This window comes from Arvicola amphibius, chromosome 1 (genome assembly GCF_903992535.2).
Source record: "Arvicola amphibius chromosome 1, mArvAmp1.2, whole genome shotgun sequence".
In the NCBI taxonomy this organism is placed as follows: domain Eukaryota; kingdom Metazoa; phylum Chordata; class Mammalia; order Rodentia; family Cricetidae; genus Arvicola; species Arvicola amphibius.
Genome location: NC_052047.1, coordinates 192510765 through 192533450, shown reverse-complemented (window position 1 = coordinate 192533450; position 22686 = coordinate 192510765). Strand labels below are relative to the sequence as shown.

General features: G+C 40.8%; 1 protein-coding gene across 4 annotated transcripts in view; it reads right to left on the bottom strand.

The window, feature by feature from the left end:
- Positions 1-3763: 3763 nt before the first annotated feature.
- The window catches only part of Add3 (adducin 3), a 113323-nt gene continuing 94400 nt past the window's right edge, over positions 3764-22686 (bottom strand). For 3 of the 4 annotated variants that reach the window (XM_038341051.1, XM_038341044.1, XM_038341056.1), the window contains exons 4-15: positions 21966-22117; positions 21042-21122; positions 19949-20098; positions 19154-19297; positions 18950-19048; positions 17698-17880; positions 15296-15553; positions 13731-13850; positions 13216-13302; positions 8281-8404; positions 6469-6564; positions 3764-5904 (exon numbers count right to left, since the gene is read on the bottom strand). In XM_038341051.1, coding sequence (XP_038196979.1) covers positions 5612-5904; positions 6469-6564; positions 8281-8404; positions 13216-13302; positions 13731-13850; positions 15296-15553; positions 17698-17880; positions 18950-19048; positions 19154-19297; positions 19949-20098; positions 21042-21122; positions 21966-22117 — 1787 coding nt within the window. In that variant the 3' untranslated portion in view covers positions 3764-5611. The remainder of the gene's footprint in view (positions 5905-6468; positions 6565-8280; positions 8405-13215; positions 13303-13730; positions 13851-15295; positions 15554-17697; positions 17881-18949; positions 19049-19153; positions 19298-19948; positions 20099-21041; positions 21123-21965; positions 22118-22686) is intronic. The other variant, XM_038341061.1, reaches the window with a different exon arrangement.

The window sequence follows — 22686 nt, the reverse complement described above, 5'->3', positions numbered from 1 at the left end:
CTCCTGACCCCTCAGTCCAAAGGACAAAGGCCTTCACGAGCCTCGCGAGTCCCCCGCAGTCGCCGCCACTACAGCTCTTCTCCACCTCTTCATTCTGTGTTAAAATCGGTTCACTGTGGCTGGACCAAGCTATGAGACTTGGCTCTCTGTAAGAACAGAACAAACACACTAGAGCGGCACAGAAATAAACACAAAGTTGGCACTAGTAATTCTGGGGTCTGAATCTATGCTCGAGACACCAGCTCCGTCTCCCACAAACCTCAGTTTCGTCACCTACAAAGTGGGGGTAATGCCTTCTGCTAATATGCGAAAAGCACTTAGCATAATCTTTGGTATATACAGAGACATAAAAAGGGCAGGCATCATCAACTACTTCCTTAGTAAAAAAAAGGAAGTTGTTACATTGTCACAAGCACAAAACCTGCAGGCACTCACTCCTTTTATGGACTATGTGTTCTCTATTTCCGCAGGCATAACAACCACCTGTCTTGGCGAACTAGGACCTGCTAAGAAACAGCTGGGGGACAGTCTCGCGAGAATAAGTAACAAAAGAAATGCCATCCAAGTTCCTCACAACCAACATTGTATTTACAGTCTAAGAAAAAAGTATAGAGTGCCAGAACTAGAAACTGGATTGTTAGGTTACTCACACCCCCTAGTGGCCACAAAGAAAATGGCTCTTTAAACCGACAGTTTGGCCAAGATCATTTGCATATGTGAGTTTAAAAAACAGCTCATCGATTCCACTGGAAAAGACAAGGTTGTCTACTCTCTACATATCTATTCAATATAGTTCTTGAGGTTCTAGCTAGAGCAATAAGACAAAAGGAGATCAAGGGGATACAAACTGGAAAAGAAGTCGAACTCTCACTATTCGCTGATGATATGATGATATGATATGATGATATGATAGTTTACATAAGCGACCCCCAAAATTCTACCAAGAAACTTCTACAACTCATAGACACTTTCAGTAGCAGGACACAAGATTAACTCAGAAAATCAGTAGCCCTCCTTTACACAGATGATAAATAGGCTGAGAAAAAAATGAAGAGAAACATCACCCTTCACAACAGCCACAAATAACATAAAGCATCTTAGAGGAACTCTAACCAAACAAGTGGAAGACTTGTGTGACAAGAACTTCAAATCTCTGGAGAAAGAAACTGAAGACGACAGGAGGACCAGTGGAACCGAAGAGAAGACCCAGATATCAATCCACACAGCTGTGAACACCTGGTTTTTGACAAGAAGCAAAAATATCAAATGGAAAAAAGAAAACATTCAACAAATGGTGCTGGCATTAACTGGATATCAACATGTAGAAAAATGAAAATAGATCCATATCTATTGCCATGCACAAAACTCAAGTCCAAGTGGATCAATGACCTCAACAACAACAACAACAACAACAAAACCAGCCACACCGAACCTCACAGAAGAAAAAGTGGGAAGTACACTTGAACGTATTAGCACAGGAGAACACTTCCTAAATATAACCCCAGTAGAACAGACACTGAGAGAAACAATAAATGGGACCTTCTGGAACTAAAAAGCTTCTGTAAAGCAAAGGACATGGTCAACAAGACAAAACGGCAGCCTACAGAATGGGAAAAGATCTTCACTAACCCCACATCAGACAGAGGTCTGATCTCCAAAATATACAAAGAACTCAAGATATTGGTAATCAAAAGAACAAATAATCCAACAAAAAATGGGGTACAGACCTAAACAGAGAACTCAACAGAGGAATCTCAAATGGCTCAAGGACACTTAAGGAAATGTTCAGCATCCTTAGCCATCATAGAAATGCAAATTAAAACAACTCTGAGATTCCATCTTACACCTGTAAGAATGGCCAATATCAAAAACACTGATGACAACTTATGCTGGAGAGGTTGTGGGGTAAAGGGAACACTCCTGCATTGCTGCTGGGAGCGCAAACTGGTACAGCTGCTTTGGAAATCAGTCTGGCGATTTCTCAGAAAATTAAGAAACAACCTTCCTCAAGACCCAGCAATACCACTTTTGGGTATATACCCAAAGGATGCTCAATTGTATCACAAGGACATGTGTTCAACTCTGTTCATAGCAGTATTGTTTGTCACAGCCAGAACCTGGAAACAACCTAAATGTCCCTCGACCACAGAATGGATAAGGAAAATGTGGTATATTTACAAAATAGAGAACTACACAGCAGAAAAAAAATAATGACATCTTGAAATTTGCAGGCAAATGGATGGCTCTAGAAAATGTCATACTGAGTGAGGTAGCTCAGACCCAGAAAGACAAATGCTTGCACTCATAAGTGGCCTTTAGACATAAATCAAAGAAAATCAGCCTACTATTCACAATTCCAGAGAACCAAGACAACAATGAGGACCCTAAGAGCGACATACATAGATCTAATCTACATGGGAAGTAGAAAAAGATAAGATCTCCTGAGTAAACTGGGAGCATGGGGACCTTGGGGGAGGATAGAAGGGGAGGGAAGAGGAAAAGGGGGAAGCAGAGAAAAATGCATAGCTCAATTAAAAAAAAAAACCAAAAAACCAGCTCATTTACTTTTATGAGTTTTCTGCCCATTAAAAAAGATAATGTTACTAGACACAATGAAATATGAACTTAAAGACACAAGCAACCACTTTCTAATCTACGCTCACTCAGGTAAGACCAAGGTAAGGAGACTTTTGATCTGAAACATTGTTTTTCACCACTGAGTTATTTACAAGTCGAGGTAACAAGTTACTGTGCCCAAGACTATCAATCTATTCTTTGTGAAATCCTTTGTTTTTGTAATAAGTTATTTCAGTAAAAGCTTCGATTAATCAGAACTTTCAATGAACATGGTTTCTTCCTCTTGCAGTCCATTTCTAGGACAAAGTAGGGAGAATTCAAAATAAATTATTCGTGTGAAGGATTTGGTTGAAAACTTCCAAAAGTGTTTCCCTCTCTTTGTAGACAGGACCTCTACAAAGTTAAGGCCTGAACCCCTGAGCTTCCCTGCCTGCATCTCCAAGTGCTGGGATTACAAGTGTATCTAGAGTGGGCTATTCTAAGTAGAAAAAAAAAAAACAGGATAGAAGTGATATTCACGCTATGATTATCAACATATAGGAAAGACATATATAATTGGGTAAGAACTAGAAGGAAATTAAAAATAAAAACTGTAATGGGGAAAATAGTGAATTTTCTCTTTTCCCCACTCCTTTCCTTTTCTTACACTATTGTTTGTATATTTTAGTGCTTTGAGCTAGTACACAGCTAGTACACAGCTAGTACACAGCTCACATCTTCTATCTTATCAGCATCCACAGCCTACCACATCCGACCAGGAGAAAGGAAGTTTTCCATATACACACACATACACACACTATACATATTCACACTCAGATACATATATATGTAAATATGTGTTACTTGATAAATATACATGTAAATTTTTCTGTTTTTGTTTTTTACAGAAGAATGTTTCACTATTGGAGGTTCGGCTGTCCTAGGACTCAAAGATCTACTTGCCTTTGCCCCGAGCACTGGGATTAAAGGTGTGCGCCTTTAATTCACACACACACACACACACACACACACACACACACACACACACACACACACACTAATTTTTAACTAAGTTGAAAAGGGATTTATCAGAGACCTTCTTACTTAGAAAGCAATTTTAGTATCCACTGTTTTACATAATACTTGGCAAATACAATGTATAAACTAAGAAATCACTTCTGCATGGAAACTTCATATACCAAATGAATATATTTAAAATACTGTTTATTTGTGATTTAACATTAATTAGCATAACATCTAAGAGCAATATCAGATAACTTTTACACATTTCTCCACAGGACACTGAGTTCACTGGCTCATTCATTATGTCAAAGCAAGTAAATAGAAGCTTAGCAAAAGGTGCAATAGTTTACTGCTGTGTTTAAAAAATATTTATGCACACTGCATTCATTTATATATATATATATATATGCATCCTTTAGAAGTTATGGGAAGGGTGGTTCACAGGTTACTGTGTCTACACACGTTGTAGTACAACAAAAAGATGTGGAACATAAGCAATCCTCAGACACAGTCCAGCAACTCAAAGTTTCCACCACGAGATGAACAGACTCCAGTAGTTAGTGAGATCTAAAATGACATTGGCAGGCTCTGGTTCAAGTTCGCACCGAATCACCACACAGTCAGAGAGCACTGTGCTCAGGGGACGTCTGCGTGCCCACTCACCCTCCGGACGCTTTCACTACGTTTACTCACTGAGCACTTCGGATCATCCATTTATACTGATCTGTGACATCACTTGGGAAAATGGAGAAAACTATATTAAACCTAGGTTTAAATTTGTATTTACAGTAGAAAGAAAGTTAAAAAAATTTTAAGTTTGCAAAAATCATGAAGTGGTAGTTCTTTTGCTGTTGGATTAGGCCTGCTGATTTGATCCAGTGCTGTCTTCTAAATATGTATGTTTTAATCTCTTTAAAACTCAAATATCAACCAAGACACTGATTTTTGGCAGAGAAACAGAATTTGAGAAAACCTGGGACTTGTTTTCAGTAAATCAAACTATACACTTCCCTGTGGATACACATCATTACCCAACAGACCCTTCCTTCCTGTCCTTCCCTTCCTCCCTTCCCTTTCAGCCTTTTCATTTGGTTACCTTATGAGATACTCTTCATCTTCAGCAATACTAAGAGAAAAATACATTATATGGTTCAGATATGAATCTAGACTTTGGATGCCCTTTGGATGCCATGTCCCTGGCCTCCTGAACTGTACTCGGTACCAAGAAGCCTCAGGTATGCTCTACTGCTGATTGGCTAGATGCTCATGACACCTTGTACTGAAGGCATACAAACGTTTCAACATACAAAAATTGTTTTTGCTAGAGTTAAACTAAATAACTCATGTGTACAAAATCCCCTCTATGAAAAATAAGGGGCTTTTCTAACTAATAAAAAAGGAAGTTCTTCAAAAATTATAGTTTATTAAAATGACTTTTTTTGGCAAACAGTTACTTCAGGTGAAGGAATTTTATACTATGAATAAAATTCTGAACAAATCTTTTCTTAAAATATTTTAAAAAATGATGTGCCAGTGTATACTAATGCTCCAGATTCCTGCTGTGGAAGCTTCCAAAGCATCCCACTAGCGTCCACTGGAACAATGGGGACCCACAGGTATAGGCAACAACCAAGATTAAAACTACAGTCTGATTAGCAAGTGAAGCAGCTGGTGAGAGGTAAACATATCCTCCCTTGTTCACTGGCAATCTCTTCCCCACAGGTGCGATGGAGAAGTCCTGAAGTAACAGACTGCTGTCTGTCAGTGACCAACAACAATACTTCATGAGGGCAGAGCTGAGTAAAACTAGCAACTGTTTAAAAATTCAAAGCCATTTTGGACATATAAAAAGAGATGAATTTAAAAGTTTTCCATAATGTTTTTCTTTTAGTAAAACCTCTTTCCAGTTTTGAAAGTCCAGTTTGCTACACACCCCCAATCCGACCTACCACTGTATAGTAACGATGAACTAAAATGTGGTACTTAATTGTGCAATGTCACATTGTAATATTCAAATTACAAAAAAGACTACTTAGGCCTCAACTTTTTCCTTTTTTTTGCTCTTTTTGAGAAAAGAAGGTGTGCGAAATTTCTTCTTTTTCTTGGATGGTGACTTTGAAGGCGAGCCATCAGGTGACAGGACCTCTTCAGTTCTTTCTGGAGACTTAATGGTGATCTCGATGTTCTCTATGGTCGTGCTTGTAGTCAGCCTCCTGACCCGCTGAGCAAGCTCATCTTCCGCGTCATGCATCTCATCCTTGCCGTTCACAATCATGACAGGCACGTCAATGGAGGGGAAGCTCTTGGAAAATAGCTCGTGGTTTTCTACAAAAGGAGGAGGTTTGGGGGGCTTGTTACTGACACAGTCAACATTTGTGTTTAGTTCTCAAAACTGAGAAGTTTTAGTAGTGTACTGAGGTACTGCTTTAATTTTAATGAGAACAGATTATTTTAATAACCCATGTATCAATTAGCATGAAGCTATTCTAAAATGATACAAAGAGGAAGAGAACACAGGTATTAAAAGAGTCAGAGATAATTGTAGTTTGATATCATGTCATTCCATTGTAAAACAAATCATTAAAATGAAGATGACAAGACATTTAAAACTGTACAGAACTCCATGCTACTGATTAGAAGATGTATGACATAGCAAGTCAAATTTAATTCCACAAATTCTTAAAAATTATGGGTTATCCCAAGCCAGGGAGAAGTGAATCAAATAAATGATGATTAAAAGCAGCATCCCATTTCATAAATGTGTGACATTTTGGGGAGAATTCGGTAACACTCTGACAAAATTACTGTAAACAAGCATTCGATTTCTTACATGGGCATAACCGACAAGACTCTTACGATGTGAAGGCTATGGGAAATGACACTGTATACCTTCTAATTGTTCAGGGACATTTTGCGGTGATTGAGTTTGAGACTGAATTTGTGAAACAGATGTAGCGTCATCTGAGAGTGACTCCTGCTCAGCGTCTGTTGAATAAGATCGTCAGTTAGAAGCCATGCAAACAAAACAAGGAAGCGTAAGGCTGCAGAGAGGTTAGTGCGCACATCCAACGCCTGCTCACAGAGGCGGCAAGTTTATCAGCAATGAGCTGAGCATGCTAAGAGCTATCTCACATGTCAGTAATTATGATTCTAAGATTAATGTGTTAAAACTTTTGGCCCATGAATTGTAATTGTTCATTCTGGGTTGAAAGAAGCAAAGATATTGGCAGCCCAGATAAAGAATATATATATATATATATATATATATATATATATATGTATGTATGTATGTATGTATGTATATGTATATATGCATTTAGCTTTTGCTAGTATAGGACACCAAAATCTCCAAAGCCAGATTAAAACGTAACACAGCCTCAGCAGTGGTGCTGCGTTAATGAGGCAGAATGGCTCACAGAGTTTCTAATAATCTCCAGGCAGTGATTCCTGTTAGAGCAATATTAGTGATCTAATGCAGGAATGTAAATTACTTACAAAGTTATATATAAAAAGTGATGTCTAGAGTATGTTTGTTACCTGGCATCTTTAGGCTTTCAAAAATAAAAGATTAAATAGGAACATTTTATAAAATATAAAAAAATGTTTCAAATTCTTGTATCTTATGTTAGAACAAACAAGTTAAATATGCCACTTAGAAAAACTTGCTGTAAGTACATTAATGAGCAGGGCAAGTTGCTTTTGTGATCAGTGAATAACTGATAAAATGGTTTCTTGGATAGTCCAGATATCATTAGCCATTAGCTAGCAGGTAACACCATGGTACTTAACCTTCCCCCACATCCGCTGCAGCCCTGACTGTCCTAGAATTCGGTCACACAGACAATTCTTTTATTACTGGTTTCTGTTTTGCTTTGGTAGAAATGCTAACTGGGCACTGTGGATGAGCCAATGCAGAGGTTCTTACTGGATCAGAGACTTCTAATTTTCCACCCTGAGTTCTGCTTGCCTAGATGTCTTTACACATAATTCATTGTCTACTTTTCAGGTGGCTTCGAGACCCTGTCCTGTGAAACCCTGCTAAGATCAGCATCTCACTCTAGAGCAAAGGAGAGCTAGGTAGACTCAACTGCTAGGACTTTTTCACTAATAATTTATTTATTTACTGTTTTGAGACAAGATCTCCGAATGAGCCTAGGCTAGTCTCAACTACAGTCCCTCCCGCCCCAGCCTCCGTGCTTGTTCTTCACGGCCAGTTTCTAACTACCCAGTCAGGGAAACTCAGTGCATTAGAGCACCTATGCAGGAAAGTAACTTCTAATTCCTAGCAGTTTATGCTAAATGGTGATTTTGAAATGACTATACTGGCACTCTGACACCAGGGACAGACATTTTACAAAGCATTAAAATCAAATACTTGAGAATCTGTGACTGACAATCCACACACCACGCAATGCTCAAAGCAAAACCTGTATTTACTCTGGAAATCCTGCATTCATCTGGGCCTTGGTGCTATAAATTTAAGATGACATAGCCCACGTTCGGATTGCTTCCTGAGAAGAACAGTTTCTCTGTCTTAGCAAGTAGGGGTGGTTTTCTGCATGTCAGCCTCACCTGGACCTGGAGAGGACTAGAGTGGATGAGCTGAACAGAATGCAAAAGCTCTGACTGCCTCTGTCACCCAGCTTGGGTGCTCTATGTTATCAGCATGGTGATCCCAGACCTAACCCAAGAGGAACTGACCGTCCAGGCCTCGCTGCTTCCTTTCGATTGTCTTCGTATATTCTTCAAGTTCTCCTTCCGTGAGATGACTGAATGGATTAGGAGGAGCTGGGGGGCCCTCATCATCATCGTTGAACTGCATGGTCTTACAAAGAAAAAAGCCCCAACAACTTAGATTCATTATCAAGTGCTTTAATATCTTTCATACCATTATCTCCCTATTTACATACACACACACACACATACACACACACACACACACGTTACATACCCACATAAATGTTTGTGATTACTGACTTCATAGCAATTGGAAGAAATGACAAAGCAGTATGATTTTTAACTTTTAAAATACTCTTATCAGATTACAAACAGAACTACTATATGATCCAACTATACGATTCCTGGGTATATATCTGAGCGGTCAGTCAATATATAACAGAGATACGTGGGAACGGATGAGTGGAAAAGAAAATGTACATATATACAAAAGAGTATTATTATTCAGCCACAAAGAACAACAAAATCAGATTATTGCAGGAAAATGGTTGCAACTGGAGATCATGTTAAGTGAAAACAAAACAGATCCAAAAGTATGCATATCACCAAATTACCTCTCATACGTTAAATGTGGAATGCAAAGGGATCATGAAAACAGGAAGGTGGCTGTTTGGGAAAAGGACGGAAAGGACCAGAGCTGGGGATAAGCCAGAACACTGTGGCGTGAGCATGATCATGTCTATGGGGAAGTCCAGAGGAGCACTGGAATTCTACTCATGATAGGAAAGTTCCTCACCTGATGGAATTTTGCCAAAAAGTCATTTTAATAAGCTAGAATTTTTGAAAAGTTCTATAAGTTGCAAAGTTTCAGAGCTTACTGTCCGGCCTCTGATCCATTTTGATGCGACTTTGTACAAGATGAAGGCAGAAATCTAGTTTCCATCTTCTCTCTCTCTCCCTCCCTCCCTCCCCCCCCCCCCGTCTCTGTCTCTCTCTCTCTCTGTGTGTGTGTGTGTGTGTGTGTGTGTGTGTGTGTGTGTGTGTGTGTGTGTACGGGTTCACTCAGGGTTACTGGGCTATTTGGGGTCTTCTGTACTTCCAAGTGAATTTGAGTTTTGTTTGCATTTTTCTGTTTTGTTTTTGGAGACAGGGTTTCTCTGTCTTATTTTGGAGCCTGACCTAAAACTCTCTCTGTAGACCAGGCTGGCCTCGAACTCACAGAGATCTGCCTGTCTCTGCCTCCCGAGCTGGGATTAAAGGCGTGTGCCACCATCACCCAGCATTTTTTGATGACTAAAGATACTGAACATTTTTTCCATGTAGTTATTCTGTTCCATTAATAGATCAGTTTATCTTTTGTTTGGGTGCTTAGCTGTTTGAATTCTTTAATCTTCTCAGTATTAATCACTTGTCAGAAGAATAGCTAGGAAAGATTTCCTCCCGTCTCTCCTTTGCTCTGTTGCTCCCACGGCTGTGCAGATGCTTTGAACTTAGTCATTTCTCATTTGTCAATTCCTGCTTATTTCTGCACCTGCTGGAGTCCCTTTCTAGTTGCTGCTATTTCTCCAAGTTCCCCATGTGTTTTCCACAGCGGTGTCAGGACTCCAGGTCCTAATTAAGGTCTTGATACAGTCTGCATTGAAATCTATGCAGGATGAGAAGGGACCTAGTTTCCGCCCTCTACAAGTAGAGAGGCAGTTTCCCCGCTTTTTCTCAGTAAGTTTGAGTCATGCAGATATAGTTGTGTAGGCTTATTTCTGGGTTCTCTACTGTATCCTGCTGATTTACATATAGGATTTTGTGTCAGTACCGACTTTTTCTTATTATGTCTCTGTAGAATAATTTGGAGTCAAAAGTATTGCTATACTCCCAACCTTTTCTTCCTCCTTTTCGCTCTCTCCCTTGTGTGTGCACACAAATGTGAGGTCATGTGTGAATGACTGCTAAAGACGATTTGCCTTTTGGAGTCTTCTATGCTTCAATTTGAGTTTTTGGATTTTTTTTCTATTTCTGTGAAGAATGTGATTGGATATTTGATGGGCAATGCATTGAATCTGTTGATTGCTTTTAGTAGTATAGCTATTTTCATAAGGACAATTCAATCTCTTCCTATTTCCTTTTATTTTTTTCTTCTCTTGCTTTATTGATCAAGAGTGGAAGTCCTTATCTTGTTCCTGTCTTTAGTCTTTCCCCATTCAGTATTATGTTAGTTACGGTTCTAGTGCCTATAGATTCATCATGTTAAGGTATGAAATGAAATGTCTATTCCTAATTTCTTCAGGACTTTTCCCCCACTGACAGTTCCTGTGTACCTGTGCTCTCCTGGTTGCAGATCAGACTACCCTCGAACTCAGAGATCCACCTGCTCTTGCCTCCTAAGTGCTGGGATTAAAGGTATGTGCCGGCTTCTTGAGGATTTTTATCATGGAAGGATGTTGAATTCTGTTAAAGGCTGTTTTTGCATCTATTGTAATGAGCATATGATTTGTCCTTGTTTTTATTTATGTGCTGTGTGTCTATTGATTTGCAAATGTTGAACCATCCTTGCATTCCTGGAATGAAGCCAACTTGAACATGGTGTGTGATCTTTCCAATGTGTTCTTGAATTTGATCTGCAAGTATTTTATTGAGGATTTCCACATCTATGTTCATTAAGAAAATTGGCTTACAGTTTTCCCCCACTGTATTTTGGAATCAAGGTGGGACTGCTTGTGTAGAATGAGTAAAAGTGTTCCTTTCATATTTTATGAGCTAGTAGTGTAAAGAACAATGGTATTGTTTGTGGGAGGTCCTTCCGTCTATGTGTTGCTTTTATTGGTTAATGAATAAAGAACTGCTTTGAGCCTATGGCAGGGAAGAACAGAACTAGGTGAGGAAAGAAAGGCGGAGTCAGAGAGAAGCCATGTAGCCCTGCCGGAGACAGACGCTAGAACTTTATCTGGTAAGATACACCCTCATGGCTATACACAGATCAATGGAGATGGGTTAAATTAAGATGTAAGAGTTAGCCAATAAGAAGCTAGAGCTAATGGGCCAAGCAATGTTTTAAATAATATGGTTTCTGTGTGATTATTTTGGGGCTAAGTAGCCAGGAACTAACTAGTGGCCTCCTCCTACAATTGTTCTTCAAAAGTATGACAGAATTCAATAGTGACTCTGTCCATTACAAGGGCTTTCTTTGTTGAGAAACTGTTACTGCTTTGTTTTGAAGGGAGCAAGCAAAAGCACCTTGACCTAACCACAGCCATTTTGACTTCAGACTCCATTTTACCTGTAGGGTAAAACAAATTCCAAGGTCCTGTGGGGATTGTCCAGAAGCTAACCAACTCTCCCTCTCCTGAGTCCTCATCCTGCAGCCCTGGTTGACTGGTAACTCTGCTTGTGTGCGATCTTATTAGAGACTCTAGAACCTAAGTGTGGTCCCACTCCTTCCTCGTGTCGCAAAGGAACACAGCTTTAACAGTTTCTTGTTAAGGTTTTGTTTTGTTTTTTAAATCTCTTGGCCCAATTTTGGTAAGCCATAGGTATATAAAAATTTATCAATTTGTTTTAGATTTAACAACTTACTAAAATATAGTTTTTCAGAGTATTCCCTAATGATTTTCTGAATTTTGATATCCCTCTTTTCAGCTCTAATTTCATTATTTGGGTCTTTTTTCTCAATTGTTTAGCATGGCCTCTAGCAGCTATGTATATATATATATGCACAGCTCCCAATCTGACCTTTATTCTTTTCTCTTACTAAATTTGGAGTTGTCTTATTTTCATTTTGAGCTATATCACTAAGGTTATTTATTTGCAATCTCTTGTGTGTGGTTTTGAGGGTCAAGCAAAAAGGTCTGGGGAGAGCTGTAGCAATGTACCCTGATGTGAAAGAAGAGCGATTATTAACTTAAGGCTGGAGGCTGTGTGAGAAAAGAAATAAATGTGCTCTGGAAGACCCATGTGGTCAATAGCAAACACATAATAAGATAAACCCTGAAAGATGATTGATGTGGGATGCCCTTCTGTAAGCTGTGAATATGTTTTATTCTAATATAGAAGCTGCTTTGGCCAATGGAAGGACAGAATATACCCAGGCAGGAAAGCTAAACTGAATACAGGGAGAAAGAAGGCTTAATTGAGGTAGACACCAGTAGCGCCGCCAGAGAAGCAAGATGTGAGGTAACAAGCCATGAGCCTCGTGGTTAAAATACAGAATAACAGAAATGGGTTAATTTGGGTTGTAAGAGCTAGATAATAATAAGCCTGAGCTAATAGGCTAGACAGTTTGTAATTAATATTAAGCCTCAGAGTGATTATTTGGGAACTGGTGGGTGGGAGAGAAACCTCCAGTTAAAGCTGATTATTAAGAAACAAACAAAAACCAAATATGACACACCTCCTAGGGGGATGTGGGAAAGATTGGAAGCAATTTGTAGACAGGCTGAACTAAATGTTCATTCAGAAAAGGGTTATCACTGTTCTTTTCTTTAAGATGAACTTTTCCCCATATTTTCCAATCTCTAAAATTTGAAACCATAATTTATATATTCCTACAATATAAATGGCAGTACCTTTTCTCTTTGAGTGAGAAATAAATAATATTTGATAACTGATAAAATGAATCAAGGTTTAAAACTGATAAGGCAAGGAAAAGTTTCTTAGATGGGTGTCATGCTGTGCTGCCCAGGCTGTCCCCACATTTGCATTCCTCCTTTCTTGTCCTCCACAGCTGGGATTACAGATGTGGGCCTGGCTCAGAAAGATGCTAATCAAACACATGAAGGCAAATGCATGGAACAATTAAAGGAACAGTCAGTCTCTGCCTCTGGAAATTGGGGATGGGATGTAGCATTTTAAGTTATATAGATTCTTTTGACTTTTAAATTTTTACTTACAGCCACCTCCGTTAAAAAAAAAAAAAGCAAAGAATCTATGTGGCAGATCAAAACACAACATACACTGCCTCCGACTTACAGAAGGAGGCTTGTCCACAACAATTCCTGCGAGCAGCTGAGACTGTGGTCCTGCAGTTTTCAGGTCGTAGCGGTTCTGCTCCCGAATCTGAGCGGAAATAATAAGTTCTTGGGGTCACCATGCAGACGACCTCTGCCTTCTCTTTTCTTAAAGGTTACTGTTTGACATTCTCAAGTTAGAGTCTCTTAAATTTTCACCTCCATGAAGTAAGGCCTCTTTTTACCACCTGAACACTAGCTATTACTAATCTCCACTCTCTTGGTTTTCAGTTTCCTACTGTCTTATGCCGTGAGAGAATTGTACTTCCCACTAATATAAAGGACTTTAAAGCAAAAACAGGTTGACTCTTTCTCAGAGAGCCTGTTCACTGATGACTAGCACAGAGCTGGAGGTATCTGATCAAGCTAAAATTAATGAATTTAACTCTTAGATTTTCAATCTCCTAAGCTTGTGACCAGATTCCATCCTTAGTGATTTAACCTAAACAGGATAAAGATATAAGAGCTGTGTCTTACCTTATTTCTCTTTTCTAGCACCTCAGTTGGGTTCGTGTTTAAAGGAACAAACTGATTGGGATCTTCAATTTTGATAGGTGTTCCACTGCTAACTTTAGAGGAGTCCTCTGCTTTCATCCACTAAAGAATAAAGAATAAAACCATTTCTAGAGTGAAGCTCCTCATTAAAGAACTATCAGACACTGAGTGGCCGAGTAGTCCTGAGGGGGCACAGTTACTGAGTTGTGTCTTGGTGGCCAGCTCCTATCTCACGCTCATTAGAGAAGCCTCTCAAAGCGCTCACTTTAGAGTAAGCAGACGCCATTACAGTGCACATGAGTAATTAATCACATTTCTAACTAAAGCTCTCCCGTTTGACAGCTGAAAACAGAATGCAGAAACTACCCCAGACAGATAGCATGACTGTTCATTAACTGGCATTTGGAGTTCTGTCTCTTTTTTTTTTTCTTTTTTTTTTTTTCTTAACCCTAACCCTAACCCTAACCCTAACCCCCTAACCCTAACCCTAACCCTCTAACCCTCTAACCCTAACCCTAACCCCTAACCCCTAACCCTAACCCTAACCCTAACCCAGGAGTTCTGTCTCTTGAAATGAAACTTATTAGGTGACAACAGCCAAGAAGTCATAGAAAGACTCAATGACTGTCTTTAAGGTACATTTTTTTTTTTTTAGATTTTTGTCTTTGAGTTTTGGCTGAAATTAGGATAAGACAAATCAGGATGCTTTGGTGAATAATCAGAAGCATGTAGCACCATGGGAGCCAGTGTTTAGAGAACCTTCTGGAATTCTTCTCGCTCACTCTACACTCTATCTAACCCCGAGAGAAGGCTAAGTAAGATCAGTGGTGGCTGACTGGCAATCTCTGATTATTAAATGAATTCTGGGAAACTTGTGAGTTTAATTATGTCTCTTTCCTGGAGATAACTGAATTAGATAATTCCATATTGAGTAATTCATACTTATATGAAGGCTGAACTAATTTTAAATAGCTAAGGAGTATTTGGTGGAGCTGGGGCTGGGGTGCAAACCTTTAGTCCCAGTACTCAGAAGGCAGAGGTGGGGCAGGTCTCTGTGAGTCCAGCCAGCCAGGGATACATAGTAAGACAAGTCAAATCTAAACCAAAATGTTTAAAACACATAAAATAACTCAACCTCCGTCTACAAGGCCATGCTAAAAAATCATAATATAATGTATATTACTTATGCAATTATGGCACAATTTGGTGTTGTAAGTGCTCATGTTCTAATGCCCCAGGCAATGCCAGCCACACAGCAGTGTCATGTGGTGGGTAAGAAGAAGGTTCAAGACACTGCTGTCATTCAAACTCTGGTTCAACCATAAAGAAACAGTTAACTTTGGTTTTCTCATCTAAAAAAAGGAGAAAAAGAGAATCCATTTTGTATTAGAAGAAAGTGAGATTATTCATGTATGAGGCTTAGAACAGAGCCTTACATTTAATACCTGACAAATAACAGTGGTATTATTTTACATCCTACTTTCCTAACAGCTCAGATGGGGACACTCATGAGATCAGGTAAGCAGCTATGCAGAATGGGGGCGTACTGTGATTTTGGTCCTGGGACTAGTTTCCCCGTTCCGAGACTCTTCTGGTACATTCACTTTCATGTACGTATTTGGGGAGTTCAGCCATCTTGTTTTCTCACGCTGCTGTCTCTGCGCCATGTACTTGAGAGGAGAGAGAGGCACAGTATCATCCTCAAAGGAGAAAGCAGTCACAGTTGCTGGGATCTCCACATCACTCTTGTGCCGAGGCTTCTCTCGAACGAGAGGATGCCTGTATGCATAGCCTGTTCGGTAGCCCTGTGGGAGAGAAATGCCACACTGAATCAACCAAACCCATTCCAACAAAGCACTTGGAGGTTCCATCTTCAAACAAATGGTTCAAAGTGTCCCTGTTGAAAAACAGGAGGGAGAATAAGCTGCACATAGCCTCCATGTAACACTGGAGCTGAGATGACGCCCATCTGAAGATGTGTGTGAAACTGACTACAGCTGGCACCCCAACTTCTACTCAGCTGACTTCTACACTTGACATTCAGAAACACTCCTGCTATGAAATAGATTTTAGAGAACCAGAGCTGGGAGCCTTTGCTCGTAGGTCTAAAGACAACCTGTCTCCTGACCCTCCAAGAAGATGGTTAAACAATCTAAGGTGACATCTGCTAAGCCATGGATCTCCAAGGGGTCAATATCCAATGTGTCTAAGGAACTAAATAAACCAAGTAATAAGAACAACCTATTAACACACAAACAAAGGACCTGAATAAATATTCTGCAAAAGATGACACTCAAAATGCACAGGTCTATGAAAAAGGCAAATGAAACCACACCTGTCAGGGAGTCTATTTATTATCAGGCAGACAAGAGACAAGTCTTGGGGGAGGACAAGAAAGAGACAGACACTGCTGTGTACGGTTTGGTGGGTCTGTAAATCACCACACCCATAAGGAAGCAGCATGGAGGCTCCTCGTCACAGTACAAACAGAACAGCTACACAGCCCAGGGACCCACTATGTGATGCTCATCTGCAGGAAGTAAATTCAGCACGTCACTCCCTGCACTCCCGCTGTCATCGCAGAATTAGTCACAATAACAGAGGGAATCAATCCGTCCACCAACAGATGAATGGATGTGGTGAGCAAGTTTGCTAACAGGGGTTTGCTTTGGAAAGGGACAGAGTCTTCTGTTGTGTAAACTTCTGTAAATTTTTGAGCTTTGTGAATTCATTTGTGTCTCAATAAAACACACATCAGTCTTTCTCATTCTCTGGCCATCTTGGTGGCTGATCTTAGTCGGGGCTGTCCCACACCTAAGTCAGGAAAATGGTGGCCGCAAGATGAAGAGAAAGTCTCTGGAGTCTATCAACTTTAGACTCCAACTTTTTATAAGAAGTGGTAAGTACATGCTGGGATACAAACAGACTTTAAAGACAACCAGATAGGGCAAAGCGAAATTAGTTATCCTCACCAACAACCTGCCCAGCTTTGAGGAAATCTGAAATAAAATGCTATGCCATGTTGGCTAAAACTTTTGTCTGTCACTACAGTGGCAATAGCATTGAATTGGGCACAGCGTGTGGAAAATACTACAGAATATGCACACTGGCTATCATGTGATTATGATATTATTTTAATAATATTAGCCTGCCAGAACAAACTGGCGAAAACTAGACCAGAAAAGTTTTCCTTTAATAAAACTTTACCTGAGCTCCTTTTAAAAACAAACAAAACCACACATAAAATGTAGGGTAAAAGAAAGGAAACTGTGGACTAGGCATAGTGGAAAGCTATGCAGCCTGCTAAAGGAAGGGACATTTTGGCATTGGTGGCAATTTGAACTTAGAGGACATCAAAAAACAAACACCATATGGACACACCTACATTTACAATCTAAAAAAGTTGAGTTCATAGATGCAATTAATTGGTGGTTACCAGAGGATAGAAGACACTGGTCCAAAATTACAACCTTTAATTATGTAGGAGGATTCAATTCAAGAATATGCTGGAGGGGCTGGAGAGATGCCTCAGTGGTCAAGAGCAGTGGCTGCTCTCCCAGAGGGCACAGGTTATAGCTCACAGCTCTAACTCCAGTACCAGGGAATCCAGTGCTCTCTTCTGACTTCTACAGGAACCAGGCACACACATCACACACAGATATGCATGCAAGTAAAATACTCACACACACAAAGAATTTTTTAAAAGGGAATATATTATATAATATGGTGACTATAATTAATCACAACATGTTCATGGGGGAAAGGGAAATATCTGTGTATCTCACTGCCTGATTCTTAAAAATGCAGTGAAATTACACTGCAGTGCCGTTGTAGCCTCCAGCTCTGGTCCTGAAGAAGTTAGAAGTATGTCCTAAACCAAAGGGAGATGGAATCCACTGTTCTTGAATTCAGACATGAAACTCAAGTCTAAGGTTCAAATTTCACCTACCAAATTGTCTAGGGTCCTCATGAGTCCTTCAAACTCAATCTCGCCAGTCTTCCACTTCTGATGGGAACCCATATTTACACCACCTCCTCCAGATGTGGCTACACCATGGGTGGAAGCTTTATACTTGTGAAGATCCAGTATGAGCAGATTGTCTGCTCCCCCTGCTCCTGCTATGGCCCGCACCTGTATCAGTGGTGAGACACAGACATGGAAATGAAGACACTGACAAGGATCGCACTGTCCAAAAGCCACAATCTCATTTGGGCAACAGCTCACAAGACGCATCAGCTGCTACTAACAAGTAAGAGCCACGCTCACGCTCTTGAGCAGTCAGCAGCGGCAGAGCCTTTCCCGTCCACCTGGAACAATACCTGCTAGGACTCCATACTTCAGCTGGGAAGAGCACTGGGAGCCACATGTTTAACAGATTGCGAGTAACTGGGCTTGCTTGCTAAATTTTAAAGCTCTTTTCTTGCAAACTTTCCCACGGTAATCTAGCTACGACTTTTGTTGAAAGCGGTACACTGAGAAGGAATATAGAGATACTGCAGTTCACACTTAAGGACAGTTAAGCAGAGGGTAACACTCATTATCTTCGTTAAGCTTCTCACAGCCCACTTGAGAAGGACCTTAATGAAAAGAGGTTGGACAAGACAACTTAGAGATAGTAGCAAAGACTCAGCCTGGTAGCACATTCCTGAAGTTTTAACTTTAGAGGGTATGGCAGGAGGACGTCAAGTCTGAGGCTAGCATCGGCTACACAGAGAGACTATGTCTCCTAAAGTTAGCAGAAACAGGTGTTGACTGTTATTTACTTCATGTGAGTCTGCTTGACTTTAAGAGGGATATTAGAGCTTCTGCATATGCTCAGCATCTCCGAGGAAAGCGGGCAATAAATACCCAGTGTGCTATTGTAACACAGGGTTAGATGGCTGCTAATCGCATGAGTTCATAACCCAGCTCTTGATTTGCAGGCACCTCTGTTCCTTAGCCAGTGCCATCAATAGAGGGAAACAAAGTAAGACTGTAGGCAAAATGATGTTTGCCAGGCTCTTAGATTGCGGGCATGTAAATTTTAATTTCTTTCCTTTTTTTTTTAACGTCAAAGGATAACTGAGTTGACAAGCTTCGTTATCAAAATAGAGGAGAATTTCTATTAAAAGAAGCCACTGGCCAGTAGGGCTTTGAAAATAAACAAAACTCAACTCAGCTGGCAAATGTAAAGCAATAAAAGGAAATGACTGTCTCCTACCTGAATTTCACAGGCCATCTGCACATTAAAAATGTAATGGAAAGCCTCCTCAAGGGTCTCTCCAAGTGCCACCACGCCATGGTTCCTGAGTACCAGCACCTAAAGTAGAGGCCCAGAGCACACTTTAACTGCACGGCTCACAGTGCTTTACCAAGAGCAGCAGCGGTAACAACAAAAGCCCCTGAGATACAGACTACTACATACCTTACAGCTTGGACCTAGAACTTTCTGAAGTTCAATTCTTTCCTCTTCTTCATCAAGGGACCCCTGGTAGTCATAATAGGCTACATCTCCCAGGATAAGAGACTCTTGGGAAATTGGAAGGATCCCACACTTCATGGAGGACACCTATTGATTGGATCCAAGATTACACACTTAGTTATTGTGCACACATTGGAACCTGGTTCTTTAGGAGCCCAGGAAGGAAAGCACTGGGTGATGCAGTACTTGCCACTACAGTGCAGCCCACCTCCCACTCTAATTCTTAACTTCTAGAAAGAGAAGGGGGTGAGTTGAAGGGACAGAACATAATTCAAATGCATGTCAAATATTGTGGGAGATGTTCTCTCCTCAAATTCGCAATGACCCAATTATTAAACTGTTGAGTTTTTAAGGTTTTTATTATTTATTTTTGTTTTACATGCATAGGTGTTTTGCTGGCATGTGTGTCTATATGAAGGTGTCAGAACTGAAGCTGGAGTTACAGACAGTGGTGATCTGCTGTGTGGGTGCTGGGAACTAAACCCAGGTCCTCTGGAAGGTCAACCAGTGCTCTTAACTGCTGAGCCAACTCTCCAGTCATAAACTGCTTACTTTTTAAATCCACACATTTCTGCAAGTGTTTCCTAGAGCAGTACATTTGGTTCCAAGAACCTGTTGCTTTGGGAATGTACAGGAGCTAGCAGGGTGACAGAAGATACACTGGGAAGCACCACGCTGGGAAAATTGTGAAAGGAGTGCTTTCTGTAGTCATTCTGGTTGGGCACATGGCTGACTTACAGCTGCAGTAGCAAGGGTGTGAATGTGGATCACACACTTCACATCAGGACGTGTTGAATAGATTGCAGCATGGGGGCTGAATCCTGTATGGTCAATTTTCAAATTAGTACTTCCCTGGTCAACCACTTCTCCTATTATATTGACTTTCACCTGGAAAAATCAGAAAGATATATTTAATTAGTATATTTATACAAAATTTCATCTCTATCCCACAGCTGACCCAGGGTGTGGCAGGTTTGTCCAGATAGTGTTTTAGATGTTATGGGTCCTCTATTTCAACAACTGAACTTATCACACAGAACAAAGGCAGCCAGAAACAATTTGTAAAAGAAAGGGTACAGCTTTGTTCCTTTAAAATTTTATTTATAAAACAAGTACTATGTAACAAAAGTTAGCATTTAGATAGCAAGAAGCACAGATTCCAGGACATGGAGGTTTGGACAAAGCCTAACATTTGCTGTAACTGGCTGGAAATGGCCATTTGTTTACACTGCAGCACTGGGACTAGCATGATTCCAGTTGTTTTCCAGGCCTACAGCAGCAGCTGGGCATGCAATCACAGAGAAAAGGGAATGCAGGGTAGAGGCCATCCTCACACCAACTAAACTGTTTAAACAGACCTGTGAACTATATTTGGACCCTGTTTGGAAATTTTTTTCTATGTATACAAATCAGGCAGTATTTAAAGTACAAGCAGGGCCAGGTGTGGTGGTACATACCTTTAATCCCACACTTGGCAGGCAGGGTTCTGTGAGTTTGAGGTCAGCCAGGACTACCTAGTGAAACTGCTATCTCAGAAAAGGAAAGTCAGAGGAGGGGAGGAGATGGAAATTTTTAATAAAAAAAAATTCTATAAACTAATTTATCAGGCTCTGCCAGCGTCTGCTCATTGCCCTTGAAAATAAACTGCCTTTTCTTTAAAAAACAAAACAAAACAAAATAAAACAAAACAAACAAACAAAAAAGGAAAGTCAGGTAAGGTAATTCTAACTCAGTTTACTAATGTTCTCAACAACCTGATTTTTCTTCAATTCTAAAATTTATCTTTAAAACAAGGGTACCCAGAAAAAGTATAGAGGAATGAGAACAATACCAGAGTGGAGGCTGTAGCTTCAGAAAAAGAGAGGCCTCGGGGAATGATGATAATATGGTCTTGCTCCTTACTGATTCGCACCTGGAAGAAAGAAAACACAGGACTTACTCTGCAGCACCTGTGCCACAGCATGAGCATGGCTACGATTAGGTTTCCAACGCACAGGGGTCTGGAGGGAAAAGCTCCTCCTGTGAAGGAGTCAAGGTAAGAGCCGACTTGGGGAAACCAAGAACGACTGGAAGAGACAAGCCGGGGTGGCCTGCGGAATGGCCGCCTACTATTCCCATCACGGTAGCAGCTCAGCGGTTTCTATTCCCACGGTGCCGTCCATCAAGTGCGGCAGAGTGGAAGCAGACGGCGGCCAGCAGGAATGTGTCGTCACTCACTGCTCACCCACTGGTTGATTAGCTCACAGAGCACAGGCTTCATTGCTCTCTTCCTCCCCCTTCTTCCTGCCTAGTTGTTGTCTCATACCCGCCCCCTCGGAAGCCTCTCTTCTACTCTCACATCACTTCTGACTCAGGCTTAGGAAGCAAAGATCTAATGCTCTCTCACATGTGGTTCCTAACCTTCAGTGCTTGTCTGTATGCAAATAAGGAAAAGTGTCCTTAAAGATTACAAACACCAGGGAGGGACCCTTCCTGTCCTCAGCTTTCCCTGCCCCAAGGGCTTCTTAGTGCCACCAAAGCTCAGCTACAGACCCTGGAAAGGGATGATCTGCACTTCTTCTGGGGAAGGCTCTACAGCTGGACCGCGAAGGAACTTCACAGGTGAGAGGGAGGAAAGAGAAAGCTGGGGATTAGTCTCTTCCTTGGAGTTACAGGTTACCTGATCATTAAGTCTGAAGAGTGAACTTCCCAGCAAAGATGAGATCACAGTTAGCATCTAGCTGGCATTTTAGAAAAAGGAACCAAAAATACTCACTGAGATGTATGTATTTGCCAGGTGTGCCCATCCGAACAAATCTGTGAGTCTATACAGGCTGGCCAGTTTGCAACGAGTAAGTTTCTCTCCCTTCACATATGAGGATGTATCTGCACCAGGAAGGTCATTAATAGGTGTGACCATGCCAAGACCTAAGTGGAAACAGTGCGAGAGATCTGAATCAAACAATTCTTTAACCTAGCAATTAGGTCCCAGCAAGCAGCCCATGTGTTGTTGATTCCAGCTTTGCAAACAGCCTGAAATTTATCAGCGCACACAACAGTTTATTAGTTCAACCTCCTTCCAGAGCAGGGTATTGAGAGCAAAAACAAGGGCTGTCATGTTCGCTATGATGTGGTGAGGGTACTTCACCTAGTTCCTGTGAGTCAGCAACTGCCAGTCATATCGCTGGGAGAAGATGGGCAGATGACCCCAAAGGTAAAAATGCTACTAAGAAACACAGCTATTTCTTACCTTATAATGAAAAGACATCAATAGAAAGATGTCTAATATCACTTTTGACATATTCAAATGTAAGAACATCTAAAATGGAAAAAAATGCAAGCAAATAATTGCCTGGCTTTGGCCTTCCTCTAACTCCCAAGTCCAGCTGTTACGGCTGGTGTTGAGCTCACTGTTGACCTTTCCGGGCTCCCTCCTCCTCCCTAGAGTCTGTCCCCAGGCCCAGGATGCTGTGCTGACTCCTGCCTGGCCCCCTTTC